At 44.2% G+C, this 26,598-nt stretch overlaps 1 protein-coding gene across 1 annotated transcript in view; it reads left to right on the top strand.

Moving 5' to 3' along the window:
• The window catches only part of IL15 (interleukin 15), a 474,997-nt gene that overhangs the window by 112,177 nt on the left and 336,222 nt on the right, over nucleotides 1–26,598 (top strand). Inside the window, exon 2 of the mRNA XM_078676859.1 lies at nucleotides 13,915–14,059. Coding sequence (XP_078532985.1) covers nucleotides 14,024–14,059 — 36 coding nt within the window. The 5' untranslated portion in view covers nucleotides 13,915–14,023. The remainder of the gene's footprint in view (nucleotides 1–13,914; nucleotides 14,060–26,598) is intronic.

The following is a 26,598-nucleotide window of genomic DNA, read 5'->3' as shown; positions in this document are numbered from 1 at the left end:
TTTGAACGTTAATTTCTCAAAATGCACTGAAGCACATATATTGAGACATAGCAAAGGCACATCGGGCTACCAGTCCCTAGGAGATAGCGATGTTAGCGACTGTTTCCAGTCGCTAACATCTTGGCATGCCCACTTTGCATGTCATTAGTGATAAATATCACTCACATGCAAAGTGGGACCCAAGATGGTCGCTATCTCCTACTAGCCGTCGCTAACTGGTGTTAGCAACAGCTAGGTAATACAGATATAATTTTATCTCCGCGAAGCGGAGCGCTGTTACAGATATATATCTTGTTTTTGAACGTTAATTTCTCAAAATGCACTGAAGCACATATATTGAGACATAGCAAAGGCACATCGGGCTACCAGTCCCTAATATTTTACCAAGTTTCGTGCAAATCCATTCAGCCGTTCGATTATTATTATTATTTTTTTTTTTTGCCCCGCGGGGCCCTTTTAAAACCTCCACATCAAACCTAGGGGGTCAGCGAGGATCTACTATGCCCCCTTATGGTCATTTGCCCCTTCGCTTTGGCCTCCTCTTGTCTCTCGATCCTACCGAGAGACAAGATGGCGGCCGCTACGTACTGTTTGGAATGTTTACAGACACCGGAGAGCCAATCAGCTTCGCTTCGCAAAGCTCCGTAACGCGAAAAGTACGCGAAGCGGTGCGCTGTTACAGATATATATCTTTTTTTGAACGTTAATTTCTCAAAATCCACTGAAGCACATATATTGAGACCTAGCAAAGGCACATCGGGCTACCAGTCCCTACAATTTGTCCAAGTTTCGTGCAAATCCATTCAGCCGTTCGATTATTATTATTATTTTTTTTTTTTGCCCCGCGGGGCCCTTTTAAAACCTCCACATCAAACCTAGGGGGTCAGCGACGATCTACTATTCCCCCTTATGGTCATTTGCCCCTTCGCTTTGGCCTCCTCTTGTCTCTCGATCCTACCGAGAGACCAGATGGCGGCCGCTACGGACTGTTTGGAATGTTGACAGACGCCAGAGAACCAATCAGCTTCGCTTCACAAAGCTCCGTTGCGCGAAAAGTACGCGTCCTGGGCCGCTGCCCGGTCCGCTGTTACAGATATATATCTTTTTTTGAACGTTAATTTCTCAAAATCCACTGAAGCCCATATATTGAGACCTAGCAAAGGCACATCGGGCTACCAGTCCCTACAATTTTGCCAAGTTTCGTGCAAATCCATTCAGCCGTTCGGGCTAAAAGTGAGGCCAACCGCCCTATGGAAATTAACATGGGAAAAACGCGTTTTGGGACCCCCCTTTTTTCTCGGCCCCCCCTTGACGAACCCCCCCAAAATTTTCAGGGGCTGCTCAGAAACAAAATGTGCCATTTTCCTGAAAATTTCAGCCAATTCCGTCCACAAACGCCAAAGTTATTAGACATAGAATTTTCAAAAATCCCATAGAGAAAAAATCCTAACTATATATACCTACTGGCGACCGCCAGTAGGTAATATCTATCTATATCCACACAGGTTTCAACGCACAATGCAGCAGACTCATATATATATATATATATATATATATATATATATATATATATATATATATATATATATATATATATATATAATATATATATATATATATATATATATATATTATATATATATATATATATATATATATATATATATATATATATATATATATATATAATATATATATATATATATATATATATATATATATATAATATATATATATATATATATATATATATATATATATATATATATATATATATATATATATATATATATATATATATATATATATATATATATATATATATATATATATATATATATATATATATATATATATATATATATATATATATATATATATATATATATATATATATATATATATATATATATATATATATATATATATATATATATATATATATATATATATATATATATATATATATATATATATATATATATATATATATACATATATATATATATATACATATATATACATATATATATATACATACACACAATGCCCAGGAGCTTTAGAGGACAAACAGCCTGTATTCGCCTCGCTGTTGTTTGCTTCCTCGATTTCTTCCCTCATTATTTAGAACCTTTTCCGACGAGTTTCGAGGCTGGAACGCCCCGTAATCATGGAGTGATTTGCTCAGAATAATCAGATGCAGCGACCGCATACGATCGGGAAACGTCCTGACGTGCTTACGCTACGCACCTGCGGGCGCGCCCCGGAGCACGACTACGGGCGCGCCCCGGAGCACGACTACGGGCGCGCCCCGGGGCGCGTAGCATAAGCGCATCGGGTCATGTGACCTGAAAATAACACTTTCTATTGGTGCAGAACAGTTTTGGTTTCCAAATGAGTATAGCCTGGGTCTTGTGACCTGAAAATAACACTTTCTACTGGTGCAGAACAGTTTTGGTTTCCAAATGAGAAAAGCCTGGGTCTTGTGACCTGAAAATAACACTTCTGATTGGTTCAGCACAGTTTTTTTTCCCAAATGATAAAAACCCCCACCTTTCTTCCTTACTCTGACTTTGTCCTTTGACTGAGGAAGACCTGTTTCATCTACAGAGACAATTCTTTTGTACTTGGAAATGGCTACTGTAGCAGCAACAGCTGGGGCATCTGCACCACCACCACCACCACAACCACCAAGAGGACCACCACAACAATACATTGCTGGTGGAGAAGAGGAGGAGGAGGAAGAGGAAGAGGAGGAGGGGAGCAGATGGCTGCCGGAAGAAATTACCCCATACAAGCCAAAAGAACACATTGTATGGGAGTTTTTTCTTTTCCAGAGGGCAAGAAAAAAGTTAATGCGGCCAAGGTAACATGTCGAATCTGTGGTGCAGAACTCTCAAGGGGCAATCCAGATAAAAAATATTCATTTGGGAATCATACCATGATTCGGCATATGACCCGCAAGCATCCTGCTAACTATTCTCGTGCAGAGATCAGGGAACTGGCCAGTCACCTCCCCCAGTGTTCAAGAACCAGCTCAAAAAGAAAGCAACCCAGTCAATCGGACCCAGAAACAACGGAGACGATGCCTTGCATTCAGCAACAATTTGGTACTTTTAGAATCACTTGTACTGAATGTGGCAAGCTCATCGCCTATGGTGAAAAGAGCGTAAAGCTGATCGTCCTTGCTGGTCAGAATCACATTTGCCCCAAAAAAAAGAAGTAATTTTTTTTGTTTTTTGCTCCAGTTGAGCCATTTTCAATTCCCTTTCTCTTTGTTTCTTCCCATAAAAAATACAAAAAAATATAAAACTGTTTTGAAAAGCCAAAAAAAGTACAAAATGTTAAAAAAACATTAAAAAAATATAAAACAACAAAAAGAATACAAAAAAAAGTTATTTTCAGAACTACCGTTCATTTATAAAATTAAACCTATATTTTTAAAGGATCTCTGTCAATTTTTTGTCCTTAGGGTACGCGTACCGGGGCGCGCCCCCCAAAAAAATAGAATTTTTTTTTAATGAAGCAGTTAGCATGAGGGAAGGACACAAAGAGAGTTATGTTAAGAGAAAAAGAGCTACAAGATGACCACAGAGGGATTGTTTATTACATAGTAAAAAATAGAGAAGGTGTAATTGGATGAAAGTGAGAAAAGTAAAATGACTAAAGGAGCGAAAGAAAGGAAGAGAGAGGAAGAACACTAAAGTAGAGATAGTGTGAGACTGTGATTGGCTGTTAAAAGAAAAAGAAAGGACAGTAAAAAATGGAGAATGAAGGGTAGTGGCGGAACCACGATGAATGAAGAACGATGAGGGAAAGTGAGAAAAGACCAGGTAGTATAAGTAAAGAGGGGTGAAAGAGGGAGAAAAATTGAATTAGGATAACACATGGGGAATGACAAAGAGAGAGAGGACAAAGAGAGTAAAAGAAACAGTACCTGAATGGGCTTGAGTAAAACAGCAATAAAAGATAAGTAATGCAGTGTGTGTGACTTATAGGGAGTCAGTGGGTGTAGGTCGGAGTGTGGGTGTGTAAGGTGTGTCTGTGGGTGTGGTTGTGTGGAGTGTTTCGGTGTGGGTGGAGGTGAGGGTGTGTGAAATATGTGTGAGAAGTGTATGAGTGTGGGGTGTATATGTGTTCGATGTATGTGTGTGTATGGAATGTGTTTGTGTTTTTGAGGAGTGTGTGTGGGAGTTTTTTTGTGTGTATGAGGTGTGTGTGTGGTGTGTATGTTACAGGTGTGTGTATGTGTTGGGAGGGGGATGAGGTGTATGTGTAGGAGTAAGGTAAATAATTAAGAAAGAGTGAGTGAAGAAGCAAAGGAAGGGAACAGAGGGTAAGTGAAGTAAAGAATAGGGATCGAAAGAAGTTGAATATGAGAGGGTAAATAGGGAAAGGGGAGTAAACATGTAGAATAAGAATACGTGAGAGAAGCAGAGTAAAGACACAGGAGTGAGGTAGATTGAAAAAATATTAGTGACCTTAAAGCAAAGGGCGATGACAAACTACATTTTTTTAGTCATACTTACCATATAATAAATGTAACTTTAATTAATTTTTTTTACTACAGTTTGTATCTGTGAAAGAGAGAGGAAAAAAGTGTTTAGTTTTGTGTGGGTGTGCGAGGTGTGTCTGGGGTGTGTGTGGGTGTGGGGGGTGTATGTATGTGTGGGATGTGTGGATGTGTCTGTGAAGTGTGTGTGTGTGTGGGGGGGAGATGTGTGTGTGGGATGTGTGGGGTGTGTGTGAGGTATCTGTGTGTTGTGTGTGTGTGTGTTGGGGGTGAGGTGTGTGTGTGAGTGTGGGTGTGTGGGATGTGGGTGTGTGGGTGTGGATGTGTAAGGTGTGGGGGTGTGGGGTGTTTGGGTGTGGGTGGAGGTATGCGTGTGTGAGGTGTGTGTGGGGAGTGTGTGGGTGTGGGTTGTGTGCGTGTGGGTGTGTGTGGGACGTACTTGTAGGTACCTAAAAGTTTTCCCCATGTGTGGGGGGGAGGTGTGTGTGTGGGGGATGTGCGGGGTGTGTCTGTGAGGTGTGTATGTGTGTGTGTGTGTGTGTGTGTGTCTGGGAGGGATGAGGTGTATAGGTGTGTGGGGTATGTGGGTGTGGGTGGGGATGTGGGTGTGTAAGGTGTGGGTGTGGGTGTGTGGGGTGTTGAGGTGTACGTGGGAGTGTGGGAGTGTGAGGTGTGCCTGGGGTGTGTGTGGGTGTGGGGGGTATGTGTGTAGGATGTGTATGTATGTGTGGGATGTGTGGATGTGTCTGTGAGGTGTGTGTGTGTGTGGGGGGGGAGGTGTGTGTGTGGGATGTGTGGGGTGTGTCTGTGAGGTATCTGTGTGTGCGTGTGTGTGTGTGTGTTGGGGGGGTGAGGTGTGTGTGTGGGTGTGTGGGATGTGGGTGTGTGGGTGTGGATGTGTAAGGTGTCGGTGTGGGGGTGTGGGGTGTTTGGGTGTGTGTGGAGGTGTTTGAGGTGTGTGTGGGGAGTGTGTGGGTGTGGGGTTGTGTGCGTGTGGGTGTTTTGTGGGACGTACTTGTAGGTACCTAAAAGTTTTCCCCATGTGTGGGGGGGGGGAGGTGTGTGTGGGGGATGTGCGGGGTGTGTCTGTGAGGTGTGTGTGTGTGTGTCTGGGGGGATGAGGTGTATAGGTGTGTGGGGTATGTGGGTGTGGGTGGGGATGTGGGTGTGTAAGGTGGGTGTGTGGGTGTGGGTTTGTGGGGTGTTTGGGTGTAGGTGGGAGTGTGGGTGTGTGAGGTGTGTCTGGGGTGTGTGTGGGTGTGGGGGGTATGTGTGTAGGATGTGTATGTATGTGTGGGATGTGTGGATGTGTCTGTGAAGTGTGTGTGTGTGGGGGGGGGAGATGTGTGTGTGGGATGGGTGGGGTGTGTCTGTGAGGTATCTGTGTGTGCGTGTGTGTGTGCGTGTTGGGGGGTGAGGTGTGTGTGTGGGTGTGTGGGATGTGGGTGTGTGGATGTGTAAGGTGTCGGTGTGGGGGTGTGGGGTGTTTGGGTGTGGGTGGAGGTGTGCGTGTGTGAGGTGTGTGTGGGGAGTGTGGGGAGTGTGGGGTTGTGTGCGTATGGGTGTGTGTGGGACGTACTTGTAGGTACCTAAAACAGCCACAGACCCAAAAGGGGAGAGGGGTTGGCCTAACGGCTAAGGCGCTCGACCTCGGACCTGGGGATCTGGGTTCGAGTCCCGGTAACGACGCCAAAAACCCCCTGTGATTCTGGGCAAATCACTTAATCTCCCCGTGCCTAAAATGACAGTGTGTCCTCATGTAACGTAACTGGTGCTATGTAAAGCGCTCTGATAACTGATTCGGGTCGGTTCTAGTTCGCGCTATATAAAACTCTGCAAAAAAAAAAAAAAAAGCTCTTTTCAGAGCTACCCTACCTGTAATCACTCCAAATGATTCTTTTATTATTTATTATTATAAATATATAATTTTTTTCACTATTTTTCCCCATGGTAGGCTCCCCGGTACCCTCTCCGGTGCGCGTACCGGTACGCTCCCCCCGCGAAAATCGGAAAAAAAAAAAAAAAATTGTCCCACGGGACCCTGTTATGGCCCCCACATCAAACCTAGGGGGTCAGGGGGGGTGTACCCTGCCCCCTTTTGGTCATTTCCCCCTTTTGTTTTTAGCCACCTCTTGTGTCTCGGTCCTACCGAGACACAAGATGGCGGCCGCTCCGGACTGTTTCGAATGTTTACAGACACCCGAGAGCCAATCAGCTTCCCGTGCGCAAGTCGCGTGGCGCGCCCGGAGCGCTCCCCGGTGTGCGTACCGGGGCGCTGCCATAGATATATAAAAAATTTTGAAGCTAATTTACTCAAAATCCTCTGCAGCACATATCTTGAGACATAGCAAAGGCACATCGGGCTACCAGTCCCTACAATTTTGCCAAGTTTGGTGAAAATCCATTCAGCCGTTCGAGCTAAAAGTGCGACCGACCGCCCTATGGAAATTAACATGGGGAAAACACGTTTTGGGACCCCCCTTTTATCTTGGCCCCCACTTGACGAATCCCCCCCAAACTTTCACAGAAGGAGCGGAGCGCCGCGAGGCAAAGTTGCTGAAAAATTCAGGCCGATTCCTCAACCGGCGCCAAAGTTATTCCAAATAGAATGTTGCGATTTCCCTATGGAAATCAATCCTAACTATAACTACCTACTGGCGACCGCCAGTAGGTAATATATATATATATATATATATATATATATATATATATATATATATATATATATGTATATATATGTTGTGTTTTCATGCATTGTCTACACACTATGTGTGTAATTTTGGATATTATGTACTGTGTACACTGTATATGTATATTTCTACTGTCATTGGTCCGTCCGGGTGCCTCGAAGGCAAGGAAAAAGGGGCGTAACTGATGTCATCACGCCGACGTAGGCCTAATAAGGAGTCAGTGACATCAGTCGGAGTCGCACACAATGCCATTCTCCTATTGCGTCGTCCACGCTGGCGTGCTACAAAAGAATTTTCCGAACGTTGCTGACGCAGGGGGATATTCACAAGGTGAGGAATCCACAGGCAGATACTGTATCCACCAGAAAAAGCTTTACCTAAGGTAAGTAACTTGTTTGTTTTAGCGCACAGTGCCCAGTTTCCCCTCCTCTTGTAGCTCTAAAGAACACAGTCACCTTCTCAAGGGACACTGGAGTCTTTGCTGTTGACAGATCCTCGTCCCTGATTCAACGCCCCCGCCCCCCTAAGAAGCGTGCCTTCTGCTGTCAGCGCTCTACCTGTGCCGTGAGAAGCATTCGGTTTCTAATAAAACAAGCATTAAAAATGCAATAGGTCTCGCCTTTAATTAAGTTAAAGCCATTTGCTTTGCTAATGGTATTGTATAGCAAAGCAAATGGCTTTAACTTAATTGAAGGCAAGACCTATTGCATTTTTAATGCTTGTTGAGTATGGATTTAAGGAAGTCATTAACGTGTTGGGGAGTTAGTGAAAAAAGGCTGTTTGCCTTGGTATATGATTCTTAGACGTGCTAGAAACATCACGGCATAGGTGATATTTGCCTGCTAGAGCTTCCGGGACCGCCATGGTGAAGTCTGGATAGATGGCTATTTTGGCGCCTTTGAATGATAACTGCTGTTTTTTAGTTCGAGCCTAGCACAGCGCGCATGTGCTGCTCTGCGAAGCTTCTTGTAACTGCTCAGTGTGGGTCTGACTCCCCCCACGCATTGGGTTAGCTTTTACGTGTGTCTTTTAATAATGAAAGCATACAAATGGCTAAATGTGGGTGCATGTCCCACCTCTTTTGTAATGTTCACTCCAACTACGTTTTGCCTGCGGGAGGGAGCAGCGACGCGCAGGGTGGCAGCTGCATTCCTCGTGAAATGATCACTTTTAATTCAGATTGTTTTGCCTGCGGGAGTGAGCAGCGGCGCAGCGGCGCAGCTGCATTCCACGTGGAACAATCACTTATAATTCATACTTTCAATGCTGCAATGTAATCTGATGTACTAAGGTAAAATGCGTTCATGTGTTAAATAAATACACAGTTTTGAGACTTTGACATTTTGCTTGATGCTTTATGTGATGCTTGTCACATAATGTACATGCCAAACATGTTCACGACTATCAGAGCCAGGCCCCCAGCTTGTCTCTCCCTGTTCATTTGTTTTCTGGCCCACCTCTAAGTTATCCTGAAACTTTGGAAAGTGTTCTATGAACATAAATCGTTTGTGAGGAATGGTGCTTGCTTTAAAACCGCGCTGCTTGCGACAGAGCAAGGCTGAACCGATCTCATGACCGGGGCTTCCCCGGTCGCCTCAAGGCCCGGGAGAAGCTCTTCACTCCCACTGAATGAAAAATTCTGTGCATAAGAAAAGCAGTGATTTTAGAAACTCTACTCCCAAAGAAGAGGATGTATAGTGATTCGTTTTCAGTTCCCTTAAAAGCCCCTGCTGTCGGAATCTACCCGCATCCAGGAAGTCTCCTGGTCACCAGTTAACCAGTGCAGGTGCAGCAGCACACTCTGTGTAAACTCAGTTCACTATCATAAATCAGCGTAAAGCAGCTTAGGGAGTGAATGTGCCTGCTGCAGAGCATTCTCTATAAAGTGAACCCTCAGATTTCTATTCAGTGCACACGTGAGTTTGTTAGAGGTCTTGTAGCTCTCACGGCGGTCGTGATATATTGGAGCCTTGTCTTATGCAGCAGGTACAATAATCTGTAAAGAAAACTTCTGAATACCTGTAGGAATGAACTCAACTTTATTATAAATTTGGTACAATGGTTTGGTTTGGGTAGGTCACTTATTAATGTCACTAAAGACTTCGGTGTGATTGTGTGCTGGAAACACACCTGACATCACATATAGTACAGCAAGCATTTGCAATGCAATAGGTCTCTCATTTACTCGAGTTTAAGCTATTGGCATTGTAAATTACAATGCCTTTTATTTAGGTTTTAAAAACAAAAAACAATAGGCATTGTCATTTACAATGCCAATAGCTTAAACTCGCGTAAATGCGAGACCTATTGCATTGCCAATGCTTGTCTCTCGCTAATCGTAGAGCTGTATCCCGGTCTCAGTAGTTTAATATCATAATGATTATGGGCCTCGGGGGAACTCTCGGTGGAGGTCGGTTGGCCAGGGAACGGTGTGCTCTTTCCACTATTAGAATTGCAGAAAACGTTTCTCTGCCGTAGAGTGTGGTAAGTAGGCACTCAACATATTCTTCTATGTTGCCTGTATTTGTGGATTTTGGCACACCAAGAATTCTAAGGTTGTTTTTGCGTGACCTGGATTTTAAATCCTGGTTTTTTGCTGCAATCACTTTCAAAACATTTTCCGTGTTTATTAATTGCTCCTTACGCCTAGTGTAGGTATCCTCCAGGTCCGAGATGCGCTGTTCCACTTCCTTAAGGCGCTCGTCATGCTGATCTAGCTTGTGTGTGATATTATCCATTCGTGTGCACATAGTGTCCATTTTGGCCTTTATGGAGGTTAGGCTGGAGTTAATGATGAGGAGGAGTTATCTCAGGTCTTCTGACGAGGTGTGTGCGCATGTGTTAGATGCGTCCGCCATGTCGCCTTCCGAGTCCGCTTGTGTTCTGATGAATTTGCAAGCTTCGAATGGCAGTTTAGTTTGTTTCCCGTCAGCTTTCCCCATGTTATTTGTGTTCTGTTGAGTTACCCAGCTGTCCGTTCTGGAACTCGTTGAGAGGGCTGGGTGCTGGAAGTTCGAGTGTGTGTCTGCTTTATTTCTAGGGCAGTGGCACGGATTTCTCTGCACAGCATACACGCTTCTATTTTATGCCTAGTGTCTTGCTATCAGTGTTATTGGCTTCCAGGCTCTTGTTGCCCGGTACAGGAGTCCTTGGTCTAATGTCTGGAGCTTGTGTCGGCCTTTTGGCACTGTGTGAGGGAAGTGACGGTTTCTGATTCTGTCCGCGGTAGTCGAGGAGCAGATCCGCAAGATGGTATTCTGGCTGTCGTGCCACGTCTATATCTTTCCTTGACTTTCCTGAAGGGATCTTAGAGACAGGCCTGTGTATGTTGGGGGTAAGCTGTTGGGGCACTTTGGGTTGGGGCAGTAGCTCCCCCACAAAGCACGCTCACTTTGCGTTCTGTCCTGGGGCTCAAAATGGAGGCCTCAAGCCGGGGGGATTATGCGTTAATGCTTATGCAATAGTAGAGCCTGTAACAGCTGGCTAGTCATCCTGGAAGCCACGTGAAGTTTGCTGCCTGTTTGGCGGACTTTTCATGTACCACTGCAGCTGAAAGCGGGTGAGCAGGGTCGATTGCGGCGTTTCTCACTCTGCGCTCACTGTGTCACGCACGCCCAATATGTTAGTGTCAAGTTCACCGCATAGAAGGATCATGGGCCTCGAGCAGAAGCCAGGAACAGGGTGGGGGGAGGGGGGAGAGAGTCACTTTCGCGCACCCCCGTAGTCCACAACCATCAACTTCCAACATGGGTAGCAATGAAGTGCGCCAAGGTAGCGAGGGAAGACGATTATGATCGGATACCGGTGTTGAAACCTTACGTGAAAAAAGTCAAGATTAATTAATCCCCTGATGAAGAGCGTAATGCTTGAAATGCATTGGGAATAAATACAATCACGCTAAAAATTATAATGAAACATGAATTATAGGAATTGAAAAACTCGCTACAGAATGACGTTTGGAAATGAAAATAAAATTTACAAACAAGCATTTAAACGTATGGAGTAAACATTGAATGAAAGTGAAAGGAGTGCAAGGAAGGAGTGGGTCCTGTGCATGCAGAGCACACACGTTATATTTGAGCAATGAAGTGCACCCATATCCCACAGGGCCAATGTAGTTTGCTGGTTATAGAAGGTGGGGGGGGGGGAGAGACAGTGAACCTGCCCGTGCCTCCCAAGTTTGTCTGTCCTCCCGAAGTGGCCACCTCTTAACCGCTCGTTTGGCGCTTTTCGACATAAACAGCAGGCAGGGGCAAGGGCTGGCAACTTCGGCAGTAGCTCAGCCATGCCCCGGCCCAACTATCTTGTTCACAGCCTGGTCGCTGGCGGGGACACCTCAGCGTCTCTTCTCTTGCGATCCTCACCCACCACAGTTGACTGTGGAGCGGGGGGCCTCTCCGTCTATGTCTGCTCGCCATCCTGTATTGGGCCTCTCAGGCCGCAAGTCTCTCGGGTACCTTCACAGTGGGAACGGTCGCTAGGTGGTGGGCGCGTCTGCCATCTTGAGAGGCCACCGGAGCCCAGCACGCAGGGGCTTTCTGCGCTGAGTGGGCCGCTTCTGCGGGTTTCACCGGAGTCCAGTAGTGTTGGCATCCTTCCGATGCCTTTTTATTTAGTTTCTTCAGCTGGTCAACGACATATGGGTAGGATATTATTGTTTGTGGTTCCTGAGCAGCAAGAGCCTCACACAAGTGCGGCCATCTTGCTTGTGCTCCCTCTAGCGCCCCACCTCCTCCCTCATTGGTTTTATGTTGGTCTTTAACCCTTTCTTGTTCTCCAGTGCTTTTTGGCTAGGTTCTCACTGTGACATACTGTATGCATACATATGTAAAATAGTGACTACCCACTTGCATATAGGTAGGGTATTTGGTCATAAAGCATTTTTTTTTAAACAATAAAATCCCACTAGAGGTGATTTCTCCATTTTAGTGGTAACTGAAAAACACTGAATCTTGCTGTGCTTGTACTCCTTTGATGCGGTCTGGTGACAAAGCAGTATAAGTACAGCATCAAACACCAAGTACAATTCTGTTTCCTAAGATAATACAAGCCATTGTGAGTAATTACCTCTCTATAAGGACTCTTTGTTTCCCTCAAAGGCACACCCACCCACTATTGCCTTTATTCTGTTTTCATCTGCCATTCCCTGCATAAGATTAGCAATATGCAAGGTGTTAGAGAAAATATGTTGTCTCACCTTTAACCCTTTTTTCGCATTGTCCACATTGCCTTGCCTAAAGGACATCAGTAGCCCCCACTGCAGCATTACATTCTCTTGCACACCTTTGATTCGCTTCAGAAATGGGCAGGAGCTCCCTCTGGCACGAAGTGTAAAGCAGTATCAGCACTTTCTATTTCAGAACGGCATATTTCCCAAGTTCTATGGGTCTGTTTTACAATTAACATGCTCCACGCTGATCCCTGGAGTTAACATAACCTGTAGATGTCATGTCTGCCTTAGCAGCACCGCCCTGTTTCACCCTCTCCTCTCTTTTCGGTTTGTGCAGCAAAACCAATCTTTCCCCTAACATCAAATACATGGCTGATTTCCTAAAAATACATCCCAAGGCACACAAACTGAGGATGGAAATTGATGCCTAGGAACAAAAGTGGGCAATGAGTGGCATCTTTCGCAAAACAAAAAAAATATTGTTTAGTTTCGTAGATTCTTTCCTTTTATCTATTCACTTTTACAGATTTATTGTATTTATTTATTTGCAAAGTTTTATATAGCGCTGGCTAGGCCCGGAGGTATCAGAGGTTTACATTAGGATCAGTGAGTCACAGGTTACATAATTACAAAGACAAGTATAGACATAGGATAAAAAAAAACCACGAGATTACACAATAATGTGAGTTATTAGCACGTACACACGTCTAATAAGGGAGTGAAAAGGTAGAGGGGGAATGGTAAACAGAGGCAAGGAAAGCAGGTAGGAAGCACAACGGGGAGGCAAGGAAAACAATGTCTGCTGTCCGTCTGGGTAGGTTCTGGCCAAGGGGTGAACCAGAGTCAAACTCCTCTATAGCTGCATAGGACAGCTCCACCGGGCATCAGCCAAGGTTGCTCGGGCTCCGCAGTAAGTACAGACAGTTATGGTTCCCGCTCAGGGGGCATCGTCAAAGTTCCATCAAGAGCACAGGTCACGGTGTTGCTGGGAAACGCCGTCCGCCTCATCCTCCAGCTCACCCCCCGGTCAAGAGTGGTGAGAGGAGAGTTGGAAGGGACAGTTCCAAAGTCCGCAGATCTTCCCCATTACTTGCAGCAGTGGTGAGTGTTGGGCATTTTAGCAGGATCCCAATGGTAGGGGGACCCTGGGTGCTTCAGGGTCAAATAGTGATGCCGCTTCCCGGAAAAAGGTAGGCCACCGTTAAAGCCTCCTTGCCTCCACCAGTAACCAGGGTCTCAGAGATCGTTGGCGACGGCAAAGGAAAAGTTCCCTGGAGGTGAATGGTAAGGGGTCATCTCGCTCAGAGGGGTGTCTTACATGCAGAGGGACGGTGAGCAGCTGCTGCAAATGTTTGATGTACCTCCCAGTCACGGACTCCGTCACCGATGAAGGCCCAGTCTCGGGCGGCGTCGCAGGTCGGGCTTAGCTAAAATGTGCTTAGTGTGTACTTTGAATTCATTTTTTCTAAATTTTTCAAAAGCGCTTCTCTCATTTCTTTGTGTTCTGTTCGTATGTACTGATCTATTTTTCATTTTTATAGGCAAGATTTGCTACCTTAAATCTTTAATGGTGGGAGCGGAAATTCATATGTTCCAGAATTGCTTCATGGACACTGCAGGGTTCAAGACATGATGAAATAATCTCGGAGCATGAAGTATCCTGTTTTTTCAGACAAGCCAAAACCGGTCAGTTGTAAAAGTGTATATTCCACATGTGTTTATTAGCTGTAGCCCTAAGGAATTAATGATGAATGTAGAGTACACCCCAAACAGAATGGGTGCAGTTTTATTTTTCTCTTTGCTCGTTCTATATTTCTTCATAAAGGTATTTTAACATTTACTCTGAGCTCGACTACTTCAAATTTGCAAAAATATTTTAAGTTGAGGTCACTCTGGGTTCTGTAGTAAGTAATGTACATGCTATTTTTTCTTTCTTCTGTCCTTTTGCCAGTTTTATATTTGATGTAAATTGCTGTCTAAGTGAGAATTCAATTTGGTTTTGTTTTTCAAAAACTGAATGTGCTGGAGAATCTCAATCCACATAATGTCGCACAAAGCCGTCCTTCTTGGTTAACCTTGTTTTGCTCAATTCTCAAGCTCTTCATTTCTGACTATTTGTTTTCTTGTTAGCACAGATAAGCATCTCTGCCAAGTACAGGCATTTTCTTCTTTGCTTTGGACCATTTAAAGAAATCATTTTAAAAATTGAATGGAAAACAAAAAAAACTGTGTGACTTTCCATCTCCGAGACGCACAAATGATTAACAAAGTTTAATTATTATAACAACCACTTGGTACTTTTCCAAGAGCACAAAATAAAAGAATGCACAATGTCAGGATGTACATGGAAAGTCCCCCAGACAATGTTGTACTAAGTCAGGTGGATTTAAAAACATGTCTGCACTCATGTTCAAATTATATAACCCTTACCTCAGCACCATGCACACTCCAGCTGACAGGTGTGATCCGTTCACGGACAGAGGTGCTTGTGCAAAAAAGGTGTCTGCAGCGTCTAGTGTCCCAGTCTTTTCGCCATTTAGATGTGCCATTTGGCCAAGTAGAGTAGTAATATTTACTGTGAAGTATTGCTAAAAACCTTTCCATTGACAGTCCCAGCATTGATTTCAGATAAAAACGATTTAAAACCATATAAGAGATGTTAGTCTCATTTCAGTTCAAAGTACGCGATTGTCTGGATTGCTAATGCTTGAAGTTCTGTTTAAAAAAGCTGTCCAAGAACATAGAAAGGCTTTTAAGTTTGTGACTGGCATGCTGGGAACCGTGATCCGATCTGGGACAAAAGTGCTTGTGCAGAGAGATGTCAATGGCCTCTAGTGTCCCGGTCTACTTGCCATTTAGATGTGGCCTTTGGCCAAGTGGAGTAGTAATGTTTTACTGTACAGACTTGCTAAAACCTTTCCATATACAGTTCCAGTGTTGATTTCTAATATAAACTCACTAGAACAACACAAGAGTTCGTTGACTCGTTTCAGTGCACAGTGCAAGATTGGGTTTGTCTGGAGTGCTCATGCTTAAACTTTTTGTTTTAAGAAGCAGTATAAGAGCATGTAAAGGCCTTTAAATTCATGACTGGCATGCATGCTCCAGCTGGGAAACGTGACCCGATCCCGGACAAATTTGCTTGTGCAAAAATGTGTCAGCAGCATCCATCATAAACAAGTAGAATGTTCATGAACAAGTATAACTATCCAATGCACAAGGCTGTCTTCCTCTTTAAACTGTGAACAAACAGGATGAAAGGAATCCATCTCTGGTGCCAAGGAAATGAAAACCAAGGTGTTGTATATTCAGATCCTAGGTGAAATTGTCTGACATAAGATAAAGATTAAATAATAGGACGAAAAAACAGTGCGTGATAAGCATGTTATAAACGTACACATTAGGCAAGCTTAACAAAACTCAAAGAAAACGTTTTATCCCTTCTCTCCTCGTATTTGGGTGACGAGGGTGGGATAATGTTAGCCTCCGTATGTCTTTAATGAAATCAAGATTCTCTCTGCATTATAATTGGAGAATCGTCATTTCATTACAAGACAAGAGGCTACCATTATGCATGCTCAAAACTGCTAAGAGCTATACTGCTAATCTGCTCAATTGGTCTTAAGTAAAATTTGGCAAAGGTGTTTGCGTGAGACCAATCAACTGTTCTAAGAATCTCTGAAAGAGATCCACCGACCAGAAAACCTTACTAGACATCGCCCCCTAGAAGAGTGAGCCCCAAATCTAGATAGGTCTATACCAGCTTCACTCATTATGGTACGTATCCATCTAGATAAAGTTGCTGAGAAGACTGGTTTATGGGGTTTAACATCAGATAAAAGCAGTTCATTAACTCCATTATCCCTAAATTGTGCAATGTTGTCATCATAAACTTCCATGCATCTTACCACACACATAGTCTTGGTTCTCTTCCAAATGTCTAAATGTTTATTTTAAAGGTTTTATATAGCGCTAGCTAGACTCGGAGGTATCAGAGCGCTTTACATAAGTATCAGATCATGGTTGCAGGTTACATCGTTACAAAGGTTACACAGTTATAAGAGCATGGCAACATAGTTACATGTAAGGTCGAGATAAACAATAACCACATAAACGTAAGGGAGAAAGCTGGCAAGGGGAGAGAATCAGGGGAGGGGGTTAGGAGTAGGGGTAGTAGACAGAGAATGAAGGAGGGAAAGAGGCGGGGAGGGTGAGAGTCACAGCATGGAAAGAGGAGGGGAAAGGCGAAGGGGACACAAACCGGTAGACGAGTCAAAGCTCCGTCCAAAGTCCAGTAAGCTGTGATCCTAGGGGAAGTGGTATAATTTCCCCGTCTCTGTTGCGAGAGGCTCCCTTTCCGCAGAGGACTCTCTCAGAGGAGTTTCTGAGACTCCAAAGCCTATATACTGGATACTTCCCCAAAAAGGGGAGAGTGAGTGCTTTGGCAAGGGGTGCCATACCATACCTCAGCTGTGAGTGGTTCCCTTGGCACTGTGGACTCTCTCAGCTGGTTCGCTGAGACTCCAGAGTATGAATATTGGATTTTTCCCCAACAAGGGGAGAAGGAGTGCTTAGTCAAAGGACAACAAAGGACGGAGGGCAAGGCGGTATAGCAGGCAAGGGGAGAGATTCAGGGGAGAGGGGATAGGAGCAAGGGAACTAGACAAAGAGAGAAAGAGTACTAAATGGGAACAAACAGCATCAGTTTAGGGAACAGACTGTTTTCTCTCTGTGGCCATGAGTTTGCCCCTTTTAAAGGTAAAAACCTAGCACAGGCCATTCCAGAAGCTTTGCCATCCAGGACAAGAAGTACACAGTTTGTAATTCTTCTATTTCTAGTGGTGGTAGAAGAAGCCCAAAATGAGGTGTAAGCCACCGGGAAATTCAAAATGGGTGCCAGTCCAAAGTCAATATTTAAAAGATCATAAAAATGGAGACCCTGCAAAGGCAATTAAGGACATACCACAGTGTCAAGATCAGCCATAAAAGACTTCTGTCTATCGTCTCCAGCACCCGAAATCCTTTGTTGTCCTTTGGAATGGCCCTCAATACGTGTCTGCCCCTCTGTAGTACAGATGTGTGATAGTGCTGAGGGAGCCTTGTTACCTGTGCAGCTCTGATGGATGAGAAGGCGCAAAGGGAGTTCTTACAATGCCAGAGGTTCGGTCGCACTCTAAACAGTTCCCCAATGCACAGCTCTCTCACCGTTAACAGCATTCGGCCGCTGCTGATGCGGCCAGGTGTCACGGCCGCCCAGAGATCACTTAACGACCACGGCTGCCTCCGCCTGGCTAGTGCTCATCAGGCCGCCCTCGGAACAGCCGCAGCTCTCCACGCACTGTGCAGCAGGATCAGGCTCCTCCACCATACCTGATACCAGCTTCTCACTTGCGACGTGGCGTAAGGGGAACTATCAAAGAGCCGCCCAGCCGCAAAACCTGAGTGTCACTCTTGCAGCCTGCGCCCAGCCGTCCCCCACCCTCAGAGATGGCTCGAGCTGATCACGGCACTCTTCCGGCTCCTTCGGCCGCCATCTTGCATTACGGGGCTCAGAGCTCATGGAGGATGTTTACGACCCCATTTGGTTCCTGTTCATCGAGATCTGAGGTTCGCAGGCATCCCCAGGTATTCCGGTTGCGTTATGTTCATTGCTTGGGGGTATTGAGCATTATTTTAAAAGCCGTTCTGTGCATTGATGTGCGAGGACGGGGCGAAGCTGCAGTTCTAGGCAGCCATTTTGCCTCTGGCAAGGTGTACGCCTTCATTAGAATAAAATCTGTTAGATAGCTCAAGAACCTTAATATCTGAAACTAGTTTGAAACAAACTAGAGAAAGTAAAGTTGCCAATTTAAACAAAATCTGTTTAAAAGATAAGAATGAGTTATCTTGTCAAGAAACAAAAAGTTTGAACTTTCTGTGCAAAGTTGATAAACCTCTCGGGGTACTGTCCCAGCTTTAGTTTAAAATAAAAACACCTAAAATACATCAGTACAAAGATGGCTGTCTTGTTACAGTGCAAAGTTCAAGATTGGATTAGTCTGGGGTGCTTGCGCGTGAACTTTTGATTGTAGACTCCGTTCTGTCCTGGTGGAGAGGGATTGATAAGGAGGGAGATTAAAGTGTGATGTGTCGCCCTAAAGAAACAAGAAGTTATTGGATGGTGAGATTGGTTTGATCTGGAGGCAGGGTGTCTCACTCCCTTTCTTTAATGAGGCAAAGTTTCAATGTGGGGAATTTTGTTCAATTCCAACCCAGAGTACCGAAGAAATTATTAGCTGGTTTGATCTGAAGGCAAATCTGTACCACCGGTAGTTTTGTTTGACCCGGCCGGATGCCTTCTTTAGGGCTCTTTCAACACCCTGGAGGTATTTTACTGTTCAGGAGATTGATAGAGGCTCAACTAAATTAAGACAGGCAAATATTGCTTAACTGCACGAGTGCACCACCTGTCTGTTTTCACAGAGGACACAGGCAACGTTGACGGAGGTTTAGGGTGGACTTGCAAAGGCATATGATGTGAATTGCACCCTCTTTTGGGTGTCTGCAAGCCACCTTCCCTGTGCCCTCAACCAGGGGGTGGCATGTGAATTTGAAGGCAGGATCCCAAATCTGCATTTCAAGTATTGGCCTTTTATCTTACTGTTGAAAACTTCTCCCAGATATTGCGGTGGTTTCAAGGCTGTGTAGCTCTTTAATACCATCCAGGCGTGTGAGCGTTTCTCTAGGTTTGCCCTATCCCCTAAGGAGGTAAACCTCGTTTACACTGCATGCAACACAAAGCATGCCATTACAACGCGTTCATTACAACGACTGCATTGTAACGACTGAATTGTAACAACACATGCCATTACAGGGCAAGTGGGAACAGCGACTTGCTCTAGGGGTCAGAAGGTGTTGGATTTAAAATCCAACACCTTCCCTACTGTTGAACAGACTGGAGTTGGAATTGTACTATTCCAACATCCAGCGCCCTCCCTAGAGAAAGCCGTTGTTCCGACTTGTGTTGTAATGGCATGCGTTGTTACAATGCCATTGCAATAGCATGCATTGCAATGGCAATGCAGTCGTTGTAATGACCGCGTTGTAATGGCATTCGTTAAAAAAATATGCAATGTAACGTGGCATATTTCCTAAGGATTATCGTATTTTGGCCCTTTTGTTGACAGCTCTTTTAAACGTTTCCTAACTCCCTGCGACAGACCATAGTTCATCTAGACCAAAAAGATCGATTGTCGCAAGGAGATCATCTCTGGCAGGTGAGTGAGATCTATTGATTATTAACAACCATGCGTTGTCATTTATATAGTTCTCTGCAGATTAGTCTAGCCGATAGAGGCAAACACTGCTCTCCTGACAAATGAGTGTTTAATTAATCCAAACTCCAGCCTTATCTGGCAAGGGGATGTGTAGCTGGGTAATTGGAAAGTTTGCCTATAAATTCTTACAATGATGGTATCCAGGGTTTTTGCATCTCTGCCCCGTAAGCAGGGGCGTAGTGTGCTCAGTAAGATTGGGGGGATGGGAGTGCCAGATTTTCCAACAATAACGTTAGCATTTCATGTTAAAATCCATTATAGGACAAGCAGGGCACATTTGGTGGGGGGGGGGGTTAAAGGGGCAGTGGAAAGGGAGACGAACACGGATTCGTATGGGTATTGAGTGAGAGAAAACACAATATTTTGTACAGTAGGCAACATCTGTGAAGTCGTTTAAAACAGAGAGAGTGTGTAAGCTTTTCTGTGTGTGTAGGTAAAGATTATTTGTGAATTTCGACAGGCACCGCACCTCACCTCACCTGACTGAAAGCAGCTGTACCCAACTATTTTCCAGAAAATACATTTTTTAAGGAGGTATGACATCCCAAACGCCCTCGAAGCTACGCCTCTGCCCATAAGGCCTCACTTCTGCAAACCAGGGTGGGCACCACCTTTGCCCTGGCAGTTTATAAAATGGGTCTATATGACTGGCTGTTTAGGTTTCTGAATAGGACCCTTAGCCCTGCTGCCAGGTCGATCCCTTTTCTTTTGATTTCTTCCTTCTCAGGGTTTGAATGTTCCATTGCTGTCGAATAATAGGCATTTATATTCACTTGTTTTGTCAATCTTGATGGAGTCCAGAAACCAGCTAGCCTTTACGTTCATTCTTCTGCAGCAGTTCATGATTTTTGTCTTCATAGTGTTTATTGTGCAGCCTTTCATGGTGGAGTATGCTTGGGTGGCATTTAGAAGGCGCTTCAGTCCGACCTTTGTCTGACTGATCAGCACCAGGTTGTCAGCGTAGAGGAGATTTGAGAGTAGAATGGAGTTCGGAGCATGGCAGTTAATGGAGGTCAAAATTGGGGGAAGGTCTACCAGAAATAGATTGAAAAGTCTAGGGGCATGACACACCCTTTTTTTTAAGTCTGCAAGATGTTTCAATGGCCCTGGATAGGTTGGCACAGCTTCCTAGCTTGATTCTGACCCAAGTATTAGAGTATAGATTTCCAATGGATGTTAGGATAATCAGGGGTATAAGCCAACTTCTTAATTTCCCAATAGCCTGTTTCGGTTTACACAATCAAAAGCTGCTTTATAGTCGATGTAGCAGAAGTTTGGTAGCTTTTGAGGAGTCAAAAAGTAATGACAGTTTCATGATGTTTGCCTGAGCCCCAGTTGTGTGTGAACTCAGTCTGGTTGATCGGGTTTGTGGTGGCCCATTCAGGAAGGTGCTCCAGTAAAATGCCTGCATAATAATTTACCTTATTGTCAATGAGGGCTCGGAGTCTTTTATTCTCTGCTTTTGATTTGTTGCCGCCTTTGAAAATAGGCGATTTAAAGGAGCCTTTCCGAGATGCTGGTATAATTGCTCCTGTTAGAGGGTGATTGAATAGAGGGGCATGAGCTCAGCCCATTTTGTCGAGTCGGTCTTGTAAATGTCCTGGAGGATTCCGTTTGGACCTGGGGCTCCGCTGGTTCTGTCCTTGGTTATCTGCCAATATATGGCATTTGCCCATGGGCATCAGGGTGCAATCTGAGTTCAGAGGCACAACATCTGGCTTTCTGGCAGCGGATCTCAAGCAGTGAGCTCACTTGAGTGACTAGGGAGAGGCAGGTATGAATGAGGTACCACTGGCGCCCCTAGAAAATAGAAGGTATTCACTTTTCTGTGGCCTGCAAGGGGATCAGAGCTCAATCACTTCAGGACACACTACGTGCACTTTTCGGCATGGTCAGTTGAAGTGCCCCTGCTCCTGCTCGAGAGTAGTGGGTTAAATCCGTTGCACATTGTGACAACGAGGAGTGTATTTAAAACAAGACCTCAGCTACAGACCACCAATTGGGTGGGAAGTGAGTTGCAATAACATGTTGGAGCTCAGTAGAGCAATTAAGGTGAGGCACCACTTTAGGGTATCGGAGGAGCAATTCGCCCAAAGGCGACACATGAGTGGGTAAGACTTTTAAGCCTGAGAAGTATACCAGGCAGAATAAAGCATGTAATGATGCTTGAGAGAATTTGCAAGTACCTACTACAGGAGTGATCAGCGAGATTAACTATTTGCCCCCATTCCACGCCTAGACTAGACCGTAGTGGATCTGGAAGATTAGCATTCCACTTTGTGGCAGCCTTCTAGGAGGATCAAGGTAGGCTGCATAGATCAATGCTGGAGCCTCCGGAATCCACCTCCTCATTCCGGGCCAGCAACAGATAGGAGATGGCAGGCAACAAGCACATTATGGTACCCAGGAGGGCTTAAAACATGTTTTAGAGAGGTTCAGGGTGGGATTAAATAGAACACTATCCAAAATCCTGGTATTGCTCAGATTTGAGCTCAACAAAGTCTATGAACCAAAGGCTAGAAACAGCAGAAACCAGCTAAGCTCAAACGCACACGCTAAGCAACTTCTTCTACCCAGTTGCACACATGGAAGTATTGGTGAAACTCTTTTGGGAAAAATGTATACAGTCTGAAAAAATAACAATTATAACATCAGTATTTGCCTGCCATTCTGAACTGTTTTGTAGGAATCTTGCAAGAGGAGCTGGACTTTCAAGTGGGCATTATGAGAGTCCACATGGTGGGACAAGGATCATAAGACACATTCAGAAGTCCACATGATGTTATTGTGAAAATGGCAGTCCACAGATTAAAAGAAATAATTTTGCTTCGTGCCAAACCAAGAACATTCTTCTTGTAGTGTGATAGTTAGGTTCTCCTCCTTCAAGAACTTTTCAATCTATTCCGATGAATAATTCCATTGGGTCTAGATTTCACTAAGAAAAAACAGTTCCAACTCTTGAAGAAGTGATACACATAATTCACCCCAAAAAATGCCCTATGTGAATGGCACTGAGCAATTAGCTGTAGAGTGTAGGTTCAATATGGAAGTGGGATCATGTGCAAGACCTCTGAAGACCGAGTGATACTGGGCATCCAGGAAGGGAACCCCAGAGACGCTGGTTGAATGTTTATTGTTTGGTATCGCATTATTTAAGATTTTAGTAGAAGTTCAAGGGAGTGAGGTTACTCAGATAATGAGGCAGCATGGAAAGGGAAATGTAAATGACAGGTTATATAGTTTACTTTATCTCCCCTTTAATTTCCATTTCCATACTTTGCACAGAGTGAGTAGGGTACTCTGTCATATCTTTGTCAATTAAAGGGAATTAGCTTCATTAGTTCTTGTTGTAAGATGTTGAGCCAGTCCCAGCTCAGGGTACTCTTTGGCTGTGATCTTAATTCTTTCCTCATTTGTGCTGTTTGGTTTGTGGGCGGGGAAGGATGTCCTGTCATGTTACTTAGTAATGGAAATGAGATTAAAGATCAGGCAGGGAGAGACTCTCTACCTGGCATGAGTTACTTTCCAGCTCCTTCGAGTGTGGAGCCATGTAAGCTTACTTGACCAAAGTATAATTTTTCTTCATCTGTTACATAAAGATCACTTTTGAATGAGTCAAAATGTAATCCAATTAACTATTGGCTCTTTAGGCACTAGGAGGCTGATTTGGAGTTTGTTGTATAGAATACTCCATTGCAAGTGCGACAGAGTTACTGATCTACCAAACTGAGGGTCTGTCAGCTCTATTTATGGTTGTGAGGACCACCAGCTTTCCATCGTCTGAAGCCCCACTAGTTATTTAGATGGAAAGCTACCTAATTTGGCCTCACAGCGGAAGGTCATTTTACTGCAAACCCTAATTAGGGTGGACCGTGTGATGTCCTTTTTTCCTGTCTGCCACCACCGGAATAAAACTCCTTAGGTCTGGGGTTCATTTATTTTTTTTGTTTTTAATAACAAACTCTCACTTTGGAATTTCTTTTAGCAAAACATAAAAAATCAAAATTTAAGTGGACAGTAGTTCAAACCAAAAGCAGTCGCCCACCAAACCTTTTGTATCTTGATGGGAACTGTCATGGTGGTGGTTCCTATTAAGGTACAGACATCAGCACTAGGGCGAGAGTGGCCTCTAAGATTAGTGAACGTATGTCCTTCTATTCCCTGACGGACAGAGTACCGCCTGGCAAACTGTTGATCAGGCTCCAAGACATCAGGCACGGCAATACTTTGTAAACAATATACAGGGACAAGGTGAAAGTGATACACGGTCCATGGGGCATTTCTTAAAATTCCTACTACCCCTCTTTAGCAGTACGTTATCAATGTCTATGCCCCCAACAATTCCCAGGAGACATTCTTAGTACTGAGTGTGCTTGTAGAAGAGGAGCTTATCTTGGGTGGGGATCTTAATTTGGCATGGGATGTCTTCATTGATGTATTGGTAGAAAGGAGCATGAGCGTGGGAACTATGACAAATAGGCTCAAAAGGAAGTTTGGAGAATTGGGTCTGAAAGCAATTATTGCGTGTGGAGGTGAGTAACTACTCCGTTTAGCCTCATGTCCATAACACCTACTCCTGTATAGATATCATATTCTTTCATGACACGGGGACTATTCCTCAAGGTGCACAAGGCTGATATTATGGATATCTGCCTCTGACTATGCTCATGTCTTTGTTGAGTGAGGACATGTAAAAATACTACATCCATATTTACCTGGAGAATGCAAGATGAATTGTTTAGACACACAGTCCACAGACATAAAATAGCAGCTACAATAAATGCGTAATTTAAGGTCAATTTATGTTCAGACCTCACACCGGTAACAAACTAAGATGCATTTAAGATCTTGATGTATAGATTTTGTATGGCAATGATGGCCAGGGTGGCACAAGAGAAGATGCTGTGAGAACCTAGACTGATTGGAGAAATAGGGGTACTTAAGGAGCTAGAGAGAGCTGACAAACCGAATAGAACCTTCTCAATTCTGCTGAACCTCCTCCGAACCAACAGTCTTCATTGACTTCTATGCAATTAGTGCAAAACAGCAGACTAGGTGGGCAAACCTCTAGCAAGAAGTTTGAGGGCACAAAGAGCCAAGGCGGACATTGCACGCATTAAGAGACCAGGTACAACCTCGTCAAGCTGGGAGGGAAGCAAACAGTAGGTATTCTATTACTTTTTTCAGCAGCTTTATGCAAAAGATAGGACAGAACAGATACTCTCCAAGTTAGTTCACCTTAAAGGAACATTGGGTATGTTTCCCCTTAATAGAAAATGGGGTACAGCATACTTTGCCAAATGTGATATTGGCTTGCCACATGCCTTCTTTCATTTGACACTACATGGAGTAAATAGAAAACCAATTGAAGTGGCTGAGATATACAAAACAGTAAAAGGATCTGAATAAGAAGTAGAAGCTTCATGGCTTCTCGATCTCTGTTCTCAAGATATTTTTCACAAAGCTGCTGAAACATTTAACCTGACTTTTCAATACTTTTATATAAGAGACAGGGCCACGCCCTTTAGGAATATTTGTGAAGATACTAGAGAATTTGATGCCCTTTCTGGACAAATTGGACCAAGTGGGTTTTGTAAAGAATAGGCAGGGGCATGATAATATCAGAAGAATGTAACTCATAATAAGGAAAGCCAACAGGAATAAAATCCTGATGGTCCTACTCACTTTAGATGCTGAAAAACTGATTTAATTGGCCATTATTAAAGCGGAATTGGTGTAAATAGACATGGGTTCCATAATGATAGTAGATTTTAGCGGGATATAAATCACCCAGAGTCCAAATCAGAGTAAGCAAATAGCATGCATACCTACACACTACAAAGCAGTATAAGCCAAGATTTTCTTTTGTCTTCTTTGCTTTTTGTGTTACCAGTGGATCCCTTAGAAACCAGGATTTGAAAAGGCCCAGATATTAAGTGGATGTTTCTTGGGCAGGAGGAATATAAAATGTGCCTATTTGTTGTTTTTTTACTTTTTTTAAATTGTGTTTATTGATTTTTAGGTCTCGTGACCTATCAATGCGCATGCGCATTGAGAGAAGCGAGACTATAGGGCTTTAAACAAAGTTTAACTAACTGTGGCGATTTGGTGCTGTGCCCGTGCGCTTTTAGGTCAATGCGCAAGCGCATTGACCTAAAATGCGCGTGCACATCACCAAATCGCCGTCTGTTCCCTCAGCCGCACTCCTCCCACACCTTTGAAGTGAAGCTTAGCTTCACTTCAAAGGCCCCGGCTGCTTCACACCCTCGTGCCGCTCTCCCCGCTCCGCCCCCTCCCCTGCCCGCCGTGTGCATTTCTCCTCCCCCCCTCCCCACAGCAATGCCCTCCGTCTTGTTTCCTTTCTTGTTTGTCGCCCTGCCCTTCATCTGACTGTATTTGTTGTCCCTTTGCAACTGTTCACTTCTTTTGGTTTCCTTTAGCCCCCACCTCGGTACAGCTTCGATTCCATCTATGATCTGCTTGTTTGTCATCTTTCACAGGCACGGCCATGCCCTGCGCATAGCGCCGTTCAAATGCACCCGTGCACTCTGACCAACAGCGCTATCTTGGCTCTCCTTCTGTTCTATGTCTCAGAACCGATAGTTCACTCATGAATGATCTTGTCACCGGTCAGATACCTGAGGTTCTCCTCATCTCTGAGACCGGGATTAGTGCGATGCGACCCCTGTTCCAAATTAGAAGAAATCACACATAATACCAACGTCGTCTCCTGGAACCATCTGAATAAAAAGTGCCATCAAATATCAGATGCATCAAATCACCACTGCTATCCTTGAAGTGCGGAGACAAAGTGCATGAAATATTGCTGTAATCATATCTGAATGTAAAGATCGGGATCTAAAAACCGGGACAAAATGAACAAATATGTTCCAGAGTATAGTCTCAGCT

This window comes from Lissotriton helveticus, chromosome 2_1 (genome assembly GCF_964261635.1).
Source record: "Lissotriton helveticus chromosome 2_1, aLisHel1.1, whole genome shotgun sequence".
NCBI lineage: Eukaryota > Metazoa > Chordata > Amphibia > Caudata > Salamandridae > Lissotriton > Lissotriton helveticus.
Note: the sequence above shows the minus strand (reverse complement) of the source record. Positions and strands in the feature narration are given on the sequence as shown.